The sequence below is a fragment of the Gopherus flavomarginatus genome, chromosome 1 (assembly GCF_025201925.1).
Source record: "Gopherus flavomarginatus isolate rGopFla2 chromosome 1, rGopFla2.mat.asm, whole genome shotgun sequence".
In the NCBI taxonomy this organism is placed as follows: domain Eukaryota; kingdom Metazoa; phylum Chordata; order Testudines; family Testudinidae; genus Gopherus; species Gopherus flavomarginatus.
In genome coordinates, this window is record NC_066617.1 from 136,997,483 (window position 1) to 137,009,894 (window position 12,412).

Here is a 12,412-nt window from a genome sequence, read left to right on the forward strand (position 1 = left end):
CAGAATAACTCCACTGAAGTAAACAAAAGCAAAATTTGGCGGATTTTTTTTTAATTTCTTTTTCAATTAGGCACTAGTTTAAAACAATAGTCAAATTACTTCATGCTGTGAGGACAGTCAATGGATCTACTCTGGATTTACACTGGTGTAAAAAAGAGTCAAATTTGGCCCACTTTAGTGGTATTCTCTTAATACACAGTCACAAAATCTCTCACGTGTCTCTTTGGACCAAATGTGGCATATGTTGAGACTCTGTATAGACAATATTACTCATTCTCCATTAGAGATCTAACAGCACAATGTGGGTATGTTGAACTGCATTAATTGTGGACACAAACACATCATCATTAGCCTAACTGTTTAAGTTATTAAGTTATGTTTCTTTGAAACACCAAAATCAAATAACTCATATTACAAATCAGTTGTCTAAAAAGTTTCATCATAAAATGTGAATCAATGTTTAAGCAACAAGGGTGCAAAAAAAAAACAAAAACAAAAACAAAAACCAACCAAACCGCAATCCCCAAAACAACAAACAAAAAAAACCCACCCTGACTTAACTCCACAATGGTCCTTCCCCTCCAAAATCTTAACTTGGCAAACTTATTTGGTTGGTCTATTTTTAATGTATTCTTGAACCCTCACAAACAGATTTTTTAATTGACTCATTGTACACTAGTTTTCAGCCTCAATTTTTTTTAAACAGCTGAATTATGCCCTTCCTCTCCATCCCACAAATTAAGGGTTTATAATGGAAATGCTGACAGACTTTTAACTATGGTGTGCTTGCAAATGCCACCATGATAAACAATGTGATGACTATTTAATGACTCTTGATGTAATTATAACAGGAGTCAGATTCATTGAACATCAATCTCACTATTGTTATACAAAAGAAGGATGCACAGAAACCACTCTTCTTAGAGCCCATGGTTTTACTTCCAAGTTTAGAATGATTGTTTAAATTGGTAAAGAGAGAGTTTACCACCACAATCCAACCCCCTCATTTGTTTATTTTGGACCATTTGTTCTGGCTCACATTACTTGGATGAATAAAGCTCAGATGGGTTCAGCTTTACTGCTCTGCCTTCTCTGAGCATTTCTGCATTTTTTAAATGCTACCAAATGGTTGGTTTTGGCTTCTACCATTATCACATGTTGTCTGTAAGCATGGAAAGAGTTATGGTAATATGGATGTAAATCATAACTGTAAATACCACATAAAGAAGACTGCCATATAATTATAAAAATACCTAATAGATTTCTTTTTCAAAGACAACACAGCTGTCCCTTTTAACCTTCCATTTGCAGATTCTTTTCTCTCCTGTTTTTATTTATAGGTTCCTGGGCAATTTGACACAGTACATTGAAATTTGTTTCTAATTTTTTTTGGGGAAAAAAAGACATAGTACTCATTTCATCATAAAGACAAATTAATGTACAATTTTAAAGAGAATCTAATGCCAACTCTAGAACATCATCTTAGAAATGATCTCCCTCCTAATGCATTTCAAAAGAATCTGTCAATGGCTACATGCCGCAATTTAAAATTAAACCCTGCCATTGAACTAAAGGAAGGGTCAGCCAAATGGCACATATCATTGGCATATATCATTGGGAAAGCAGCCCCATTCTTGTTCTTGTTCACATCTCTGAGTTATGAAAAAGCACCACAACAGGTTATTATGCTGACCACAACAAAATAAACCTTTTATAACCTACTCTGAGAAGAGCAGGTTGAAAAGTGTTCTGCATAAACTTACACTACACAACATGCCATGTTAATGAAGGAGTAAAGACTTACACAGCATTAATGTTTTTACATACTGGGGTTTTTACGTAAAAGGGTTTGTACATATTGGCTGGAAACTGCCACCATGTGTTTTATCCGTCTCCCACCAGGCTTTGAGTGTTTTAAACAAAGTTATGCAAGTGTACGTTAACTCTCCTTCACTGTAAACTCACATGTTATTCCATCCTGCACAAACCTGTTCTTATCACACTTTTATTATTGTAAGATTACTTCAGAAGCACTGACAGTGACTAAACCTGAGGTTACAGACAATGTTGTTCGTGTTAAAGAAAAAGAACCCATTGTTTTCTGGATCTTTGAAAGCTTCTTGCACTGCTGTTACTTATTCACCTTTTTGGGGTCTTTGTCCTAAATTATGTCCTGTACTTGGCAGGTTGAGAAGCTTAAACCAAAACAATAAGAAACCTTTAAACGAAAGAGACTAAAGTCCATCCATACATCGTTTCTCTCTGAAACATTATAAACAGACAATTACTAAGGCTCTGTGTAGAACAATGCACACCCCTCTGAATGAATTATGAATTATGTGTAATCCCCTTTTGTACATAAAGGTAAAAGCAATCTACTAGAAAATGCTGGTGGGAAAGATCAGTCTGGAGCAGAAACATGTTAACTGCTTACTGAGACAAAATTTTAATTGGGTAAAAAATAAAAATCCATAGCTGCATTTTTATCAATCTAAACCAATTAGCCTTTGTCCAAAAGTGTGTCATTTTATCAGATGTGTCACTGGATTGGGAGGCTGCCATGTCTGCCTCGGGTGACTGCATGTTAAAACAATTTCTCTAGGGGGATGGGGTTCATCCCAAAGGTTTCCAAGTTCCAAGGGGCAGGTCATTTTTCATTACCAGCTGGAGCCTCACGTCAGACATGCCCCCACTCCATTTATTCTGCTTAGAGACTGAAGACTGCTTTGCCCTTCCTGACTCCCAATTGTTTCAAATTTGGGTACATAGTACTTACCATAGGGAAAACCATTTAAAACAAGAATTGGTGTGATATGGGAAAACGGTTGAGGGGAAGCAGTTTGACAGCAGGATGTGGTAGTTTCTATTGTCCCATTAAAACAGGGATATCTGGAAAGCCTAACTTTGTTTCTGCTATGTAAACATACATATTTTAGCCTTGGTGTGCAAAAAAGATGCAAACATATTCACTCATTTAAAAAAAACAGCAAACAAGAAAGGTTTGTCTTTTTTTGCATACCACAGTTACATTCTTGAGATAGGACTGATGTCATGAACAACAAATGAAAGTTAAGTTGTACCATAAAAGCAAACAATTTAACTTTCATTGTGGGGCAGACTTCACCGCTTGCCTTTATTTTGTATTTGTAGTTTGTTCTGAGCACATAACGGAAGCTGGAAACACTGCATGCATTTTGCAGGTTCACCTAATAAATTATCTTCATACTTTTTTATTCCCTTCATTGTTCTGGAGAATATAAATATAGAGATAGAAATCAGCAGTTCCAATACAACATGTTGAAAGTTAAAACGCTATACTAGAATCAATCAATTAGAAAAGCAGTTAGGCCTTGCCCAAACCCCAAATGAAATTGAGCTCGCAACAACAATATTTAAATCATATTTATATATGATCAATGTTAATATGGCTTTATCGGGGCTTTTTGAGCTACTGTAGATGCTGCTCCAAGAACCCTGCAAGATAGGTTCCAAAATAAACCCATTCAATAGATGGGCAATACATGCTTATAATGGACATTTATAATGATAATGTAAATCCCTCATTACTTTACCGCCTTAAAACTTCTATGTTGACGCAAAGTGGATGAAAATAAAAGCCTTTGGGAAACTACTAGAATTTGATTTGCTTGCATGTGTTTAAACTACAAGAACAAGGGTTGTAATGCTGATTATTCAATATAGCATGTTATTGACTGGGAGAACTTTGCACAGTATTCCATCTGTTACACCCCTTCTAGCCAGGTACCACTGAGATCTCAAATTAAAATTTCTGAAGCCATTACTAATAAAGCTTTGAGCCTGGACAGGTGGCAGAATCAGTAATGACACACTGATTTCTCGTCTTCATAACATGGAGGAGTCAGATGCATACATACTACTAATTTAGTAAGGCAATAGCTCTTTCAATTTTTGGAATTATTGCTCACAAAAATTGATGGAAGTAGTGTCACAGATATCCTTCATATACTATATTTCCTAATACTGTATATATTGTTTCCTTTGCCTCTGAAGTAGATTATTTCTAGGACACAACCCATTCAGGTCCAAGAAACTAAAAGTCTAGGTAAATCAGCTATCCAAGATCACAGCATTGAATATTTCCATGTTATTATGATAAAGTTCCTTCAACGTTAGGTGACTGGTGGAATTTCACCTTTGTATCATTTTGACACTGTGGTTTCTTAAGAATAGCCAAAGCTTTTTTCCCCTTCACATAATTAAAAAAAAGAAACAACTAAATGAACAACTTGAGGGAGAGATACACATAACCAATGGATATCCTTGATCACAGACAGGCCTTGTCTCAAATGTTAAAATAACCTGTAGTGGAAATGTCTGCTATGATAAAACTGAGATATCAACTGTTGCTATTTACAAATAATGCTGATAATGGCCTCTCTAATATCTTTAATATACTAATTCTGGTGTGACAGACACCTTGTCACTATGCAGTATTTGTCTACCAGGCTTATGTGACCTACCTTTAACATGAAAGTATTACTACTTGATATCAAGAATCAAGTTTGCATGGCAGTTAAATGGTTAAAAGTGCTAACAACATAAGAATGTAACTTCATCAAATCCCTTACAAAAATTAGGATATTTTTCTTTATTATGGTGCCCCATAGTTCTAAAGTAAATCATGCAAAGATATTATCTTGCAGTCTTGTAGATCAGATATCATTAGCCAGGGGGAAAAAAAAAGCTTTCATACACTTACCTTATCCTCTAACCGGATCAGTCTGGCTCCTACAGTATAGTATCCTTTGTCTACCCCTTTTTCTAAAAGAAAAAAAATTGTGACAGTCATTAGACAAAGAATAATCTGAAACTAAGAAGTATATTTAATTGGATTTAAAGCAAAATAGAAGCTAGTAAAAAGTTAGGGTGATATTGATGACATGAGTGCAACAAGTAGTTTTTATTTCATACACTGTATGAGTGAAAGAGGGATTGGGTACACATGTAATATGTGTGTGCACATATGTCTGTATGTGCCACTTATACAATGTGTGCATATTAACTATACAGTCATGCATACTTTTATATAAGAACACATATTATATCTTCACGTTTATAAATGTGACAGGCAGTATAGTTCAGTTGATAAGACACTGACCTGGGATTTAGGAGTCCTGAGCTCTATTCCCAGCTAAGACACTGGGCAAGTCATTATATCTTTCTTTGTCTCCATTTCTCTTCCTACCCTTTTTCTGTCTTGCCTGTGTTGGCCCTGATCTTGAATTGAAGGATTGGTACTTAAAAGTGGAAACTGTTCAAAGCAGGGCCTGTCTCTTATGTTTGTACAGTGTCTAGCACAGTGGGGCCACAATTCTTGGTTGGGACCTCTAAGCACTACAGTAACAAATCGGAAATAATAATTATATTATGAGCTGCAAAAAATATTCATAATGGGTAAAAATTTCAAAAGCACCTAACCCCTATCATGCATCGGCTAGGTATACAGTGGCCACTGGCACATCCCCAGAATACAAGACATCCCTGCCCCCGCCTGTGTGAGCCCATCTCCACCTGCTTCACTTCACATGAAGGCGTCTCCCCTGGCTCTATCCCCATCTGCACCCCCACCCATCACCACCCTCCAGCATCCAATCGATTCCTCTTCCCTCTCCTTTTCAGCGGACAAAGGTATGTCGGGTGCTAAGTTTATACTGGACAGGGACAGTGCTCCATGAACTAGGGCTGTGTGGCTTAAAACTAGACAAATGGCCTCCCTAGTGAGGTAAACTTGGTTTTACTTCAGCTCACTGGGCTGAACTAGATGGCCTCTTGTGGTCTTTTCCAGCCTAAATTTCCATGTGTCAATGAAGTGACTTAGGAGCTTAAGTCTATGGGACTTACGCACTTCTGACATTTTCACCCAATGACCTAAAATGTTTGCTTTCAAATTTGTGATTTTTTTTTTCACAAAACAAAAGAAAAACTTCGTAAATTTCTGATGGAAAACATGCACACAAACAGTTTGCTATTAGAAATGTGACTTTTTCACACTCATGTTTACATTCCTTTTTCACACGTTGAGCTGGATTGGTTTTTTGAGGTTTGGCCCCGGAGTCACACTCTATTTGGTTATAATTGCCTGACTGGCTGCGCCAAACGGTGGAACAGAAGCCATGTAGACCCATTTTTCTTAGTGTAGGTGGCCACAGCAGAGAGCAGTTCTTGTGCAATGTTCTACTATTGTGTGTTTGGGAGAAGGAATACTTATTGGCCATCCCTCTCCCCCCGAAGACATGCCAAGATTTTAGGAGGGCAGTGGCCCTGCCTTCGGCCTTCTGAAGATATTGGATAGGAGAGAAGTTTTATCAATGAAACTGGGGAGGCAGCTAGCAGGTCACCAATCTTTCCCCACAAGTAGACAACACAAATACAGTTGGAGGCATTTTGTGGGCAGAGTGGCCTGGCTGGATCCAGAGATTTGTGCTATTTGGACAATTTATTAGTTTAAGAACTCATAAACCTCTGAAACTTGAAGAGACAGATTCAAGGATCCTGGTTTGGCTCATCTCCACCAAAAGTGGAATTTGCGGATTTGATAGGTACACAGCAGTCTATACATTAAATTGCAAGTGTGTAGAATCCTAACATCCCCCAACATGTGTATTAGGACAAATATGCATGTTTTCTAAATCTGTGCTTCACAATCCCTTGGGGTGTGGTTGAATAGAAGTGGGGAGATCAGAGCTCTATATCCCAAATCTTAACTTCCTACCCATCTCAAGTAGGCAAGATCCCATTTACATTTTAAACATCTTTACAGAATAAACACTTTTTGGTAGAATTGCACATGACCATCTTCAAAGGCACAAGTCAACAGGCTATAGGAAACTTTACACAGCTTTCAGATCAGATGAAATCCAGAAGCAGAGATGCTATGTACATTTCTAACATTCAGGAGGGAACTCTGGGTTCACAACTTAATCAATGGGTTACACATAGAACTGGTAGAAATTTTTCCTCAAAACATGTTTTTGTATGGAAGAGAGTTTTTTGTTGAAACAGAAATTTTATGTCAACACCATATTTGGGATTTTAATTGAAAATGCAATTTTTGGCAATCAAAATACTGAAATTTTTGTGGGTTTTGAGCCCATATTTTCCAATTTTCACTTTCGAACACCCCCACAACAATCATTTTTGGGGGTTTCTGCAAAACTCCCCCAAATCTGAAGAAAATGTTTGATCAAAATTAATAAAAAAAAATGTTGAAAATTTTCCTGGGAAAAATAATTTCCTAACCAACTCTAATTACACAATTCATCTATGTACAAGCTAGCCAAACAAAACCTAAACAAGTTAACAATATTTCTCATTTTAACTACTCCAGTATACTATGTAGGAGAGAAAACAAGAAAACAGGAATTGCTTAGACAAATGGTTGGAAGGGGGTGTAGCTATTTTGTGGCATTCCTGTCAAGTGAAGTGAAAAACATGTCATGCAATGCTCAGTCAGCTGTGGCATGGCTTTCACTTTTCTGACATGCATGCTCTGTATCTCACAGAAGGCTGCAATCTTTTCTGTTTCTGGTTAGCCTCCATTTAGTTAGGTATTTCAGCTGTACTTTGTAAGTATTGCCCTCTAATAAACGCTGCAGTCTTTTCATAAAAGTAAACTGGGTGTATCGTCAATCTGGGAAGCCTTGTGGCAGAAGGATGGGCAATAGCTCAAATAACACTGTTCTAATGTATTTCATTTCTATCTTGTTTTTATAGTATTCTTCTACAGTCTTTTCAAAATATAGTATTTCATCCCCCTATTCCTTCTTCTGCATACTAGATTATTTGCCTTTGTAAATAGTAGGAAAAGGTTGGACAGACACCTGTAAACCTGAAATTTCCTAACTTTTGTGTTTTTTACTTTGTAACTTAAGTAACATTCTTTTAATGTAGGGTTGGTTGCTGTATGGTTTTTTGGTGTGTGTAATATATGGTAATATATTGGCTAACCCAGATATTAATATTTTACAAATATATATGTGAAGTGCATAAACACACACAAAAAAGGGAAAGGATGTTGGGATCATTATGAAGAGGGGAGTATAATTAAGTATAATAGGATGAAATGACATAAGGAAAATTTAAGCTAAATATCAAGAAAGACTTCCTGATGCTAGCCAATATCAGACAGTGGAGTAATCTTCCTAGGAACATGATAAATGCCTATCATTTACTCGATTTAAATTTAGACTAGGTAAAGCACTTGTAGAAATACAATAGGAAGCATCTTGTACTATCAGATTGATAGAGAATATCTTTTGAGTCATCCAGTTCATTTCTAGACTTTATCATTATTATATAAATTGCTGCTCCTTGATGTGTTCTTCCTCTAGGTTTGCCAGGCATCTGGTTTTTGACTGGAATGCCTAGTTAAAAAGGGACCCTAGAGACTCCGGGCAGCACCGCTGACATGGCCATTAAAATTCCAGTTAGTGGTGCAGAGGGGCTAAGGCAGGCTCCCTGCCTGCCCTGGCTCTGCGCAGCTCCCAGAAGCAGCAGCATGTCTCGCTCCTAGGTGCACGGGTAGTCACAGGGGCTCCACACGCTGCCCCTGCCCCAAGCACCAGCTCCGCAGCTTCCATTGCCTGGGAACCACGGCCAATGCGAGCTGCGAGGGCAGCACCTGCAGGCAGTGCACAGAGACCTCTGGCTGCCCGTCTCTAAGCCTAGGAACAGGACATGCCGTCCCCTTTCGGGAGCCATGTGGAGCCACAGTAGGCAGGGAGCCTGCCTTACCCCCGCTGCACTGCCGACTGGGAGCCACCTGAGATAAGCACTGTCTGGAAGGGGCCCACATTCCGAACCTCCTCCCACACCCTAGCCTCCTGTCCCAGGTCAAAACTCCCTCTCACACTCTTAACTCCCTCCCAGAGCTCGCATCCCATCCCCCTGTCCCAGCCCAGAGCCCTCTCTTGAACCCCAAACATCTCATCCCGGCCCCACCCCAAAGCCCACACCCCAGCTGAAGCCCACATCCCCTACCCCAGCCCTGAGCCCCTCCCGCACTCTGAACCCCTCGGCCCCAGTCCGCACCCTCATTCCCAGCCCCACCCCAGAGCCTGCACCTCCAGACAGAGCCCTCACTTCTTCCCGCACCCCAACCCCCTGCCCCAGCCCAGTGAAAATGAGTGAGGTTGGGGGAGAGTGAGCGAGGAAGGGAGGGAGATGGAGTGAGCAGGGACTCGGAGAAGGGCTTCAGAGAAGGAGAAGGGCAAAGGTGTTTGGTTTTGTGTGATTAGAAAGTTGGCAACCCTAAATTCACCCCCCCACACACACACATACAGTACTTGTTTAAAAAACAAAGTGAGATAACATTCCAGAAGTGTTCACTAATCTGGGGTACCACCAATTTTTAGAGGACAGTTTGAGACACCTTGGTCTTTATTTTCAGAGGTGCAGACCAGTCACAGCTCCTCCTGATGAAAACCAGGAACAAGAAATCTCAAGTTGGTCACCCAAAAACTGAACAGATTAAATCATTGAAACACTTATGAAACATTTTCTGCAAGGGAACAGTGAATGTCACATCTAAAATGAGGAAGAGAAAAAGAACAAGTGAAATGGAAGAAAATGACTTTTTTTTTAGTTTACTATTTACTAAAGTACTATGCCATATCGCATCACAATATAATGTACGAGAATGTTAAAAATATGTTTGTTTCTTTTATAAGTGAGAAAAAATACTTATGGGTAGTAACTCAGTAAGTGAATTCCTGCCAAACTGCCTGAAAATGATTCGAGCTGGAAGGGATCTGTTGCATTTTCACAAGGGAAGCGATAGGACTCAATTTTTAGCACATCTCAAACTATTGCTTCATAAATTATGAAATTGTTAGAGATTTTTCTCATATCTATTTTGAAGTATTTTTCTAAAGGTAAAAAAGAGAGAATTGGAGCTGGGTGACCTATGGAGTAACCCAGACTGCAAAAGGCACCTCAAAAACTCAGGAAAATATATCAAGCCCAGCACACTACTGTGGGTCACTTGGAGTGAAATGGGCTAATAGAAGACACCCCACTTTTTTGTCTTCTTTAAAGCAATTAAAAGTCAATGCAGGTAGACTGCTGTACCTGTGAATAATTGTTCATTTACATCTGGGATCTCTAAAATAACAGATAAGAAAATAATCTAGGGCTTAGTGATTAGAACATTTTGGTCATAATTTAAGCAATCTTGATCCCTTCTTCAACTGAGATGAAGAACAGAAGTACATTGGATTTTGTTACATAGCTGTGTTGTATTTCTGCACCTTCTCCAAAATGTGCAGATGCCAGTATTTGGCCATGAACTCATAATAATGTTTATAAAATAACTATGGGACTAATTTAATATGAAATACTGTAAGTATCCTTAGTAACTATTTAAAGGGGATGAAATTTGACCGTGTGTAGAGGGCCAAGGTAAATGGTGAATAGACTCCCATCTAGGTTTGAAAATGGGACTTAAGTGGTGCATAGTCGTTTCTACAAGGGAACTAATTTCATTCAGAAGTGAAAAACACATTCAGAGGCAAGATGGAGAATAGTCTGTATCTATATAAAACGATGTCTGCTGAGGGCTTTTTTTTCTCTGCTGGCAAATTTCTTTTTGATCCTACCTTCCTCATCTTTATCTGGGGGAGGAGGGGTAAAACAATACTTAAAGAAACACTGACTCCCATATCCCATATATTAAACAATTTTTAAAAGCCAAATTGATCTGAACACATTTAAGAACATAAGACATAAGAACAGCCATACTGGGTCAGATCAAAGGTCCATCCAGCCCAGTATCCTGTCTACTGACAGTGGCCAATGCCAGGTGCCCCAGAGGGAGTGAACCTAACAGGTAATGATCTCTCCTTCCATCCATCTCCACCCTCTGACAAACAGAGGCTACGGACACCATCCCTTACCCATCCTGGCTAACAGCCATTAATGGACTTAACCTCCATGAATTTATCCAGTTCTCTTTTAAACACTGTTATAGTCCTAGCCTCCACAACCTCCTCAGGCAAGGAGTTCCACAGGTTGACTGTGCGCTGTGTGAAGAACAACTTTATTTTATTTGTTTTAAACCTGCTGCCCATTAATTTCATTTGTTGGCCCTTAGTTCTTATATTAGGGCACAAGTAAATAACTTTTCCTTATTCACTTCCTCCACACCACTCATGATTTTATATACCTCTAACATACTCCCCCCTTAGTCTCCTCTTTTCCACACTAAGGGGGGATATGAAAGAGGAATACTTATTAAGCTTCTGAAAGAATCTTCTTCCCCACTTCTAGTTACTGGCTGGAAACAGAATGACACAATATAAGGAACTCCTGCTAAGTACACCCAAAAGCAGGAAAAAGTGCCAAATATCTCACAAGAAAGCCAGTTTCTGGTGAGATTTGCAGCTGTATTGCACACACACAGGCAGGTCTGATGAGGCACCAACCTTTGGATACTTATTTGAGCCCAAACACTGAATCTTTTGTGGCATTATTCTTCCCCTGTGCTCCTGAACAGCCATGGGGATTCTCTGAAGTTGCATTCAAAACCACTGAACTTCATTAGGTGCAAAAGGTCGCTTGTTACTATTTTACATTTTATGATTTGTACCATCTCATAGGTGTTTGTTTTGTTTAGTAAATATTATTGAATCTCCAATTTCACTTTGAAAATGGGACTTATGCACTTTTCAAAATTTGACCATTAATTATCCAGGTGACTAAGCATTATCTTTGGCTTTTTTAAATTTCCAGTCTTTAAGGAATTTTGAGTGAAAACAGCCAATAACTACTACTAATTAACACAAACTATTTCTATCATGTATTTGTAATATCTTGCCCAGGTTTATGTCATTCACTAGTGAATGCTGATCTAAAACTAGAATTATAGTATCACACCATGTATAGTGTTGTCAGTATTGACAACAGAGATTCAAAAGATGTCTGATCTGAAACTCACTGAAGTCCATCGAAACATTTCCATTGACTTCAATGGGCTTTAGATCAGACCTTAAGATTCTTCAAATAAAGCTGGTAATAAACCACAAAGAAGTCATTGGGAAGGCAACATTCCTTCTCTATTTTTCTTTTCAATACTTTGATTTTCCCTGTGTTTTTATTTATCGCTTCTTTGCCAGCTATGAATGCAAAAAAATCCAGCAGACTAGAGAATACACCCATATTGCTGATGAAGGAGATTCTCAGCAATGCCTTTGCTTGTGAAGAATGCACTGTTTAAAAATTCCTTTTTAATGCAACACTGGACAGCCGTGCCTATGAAAATTCAGGGATCTCAAGTGTCCAGAGTGGATGGGAAAGTGTGAGCGTCTGTCACTGTCAGAAAGGGGCCAACCTACAACCATTTTGCTGAATTCACCTGAATGTTGTTGAATAAAAT

The 12,412-nt window shown here is 38.7% G+C and overlaps 1 protein-coding gene across 1 annotated transcript in view; it reads right to left on the reverse strand.

The window, feature by feature from the left end:
- LOC127057265 (potassium voltage-gated channel subfamily KQT member 1-like) overlaps nucleotides 1-12,412 on the reverse strand; it is an 816,867-nt gene that overhangs the window by 313,954 nt on the left and 490,501 nt on the right. Inside the window, 1 exon segment of the mRNA XM_050966175.1 lies at nucleotides 4,742-4,803. Within this exon segment, the coding sequence (XP_050822132.1) occupies nucleotides 4,742-4,803 (62 nt within the window).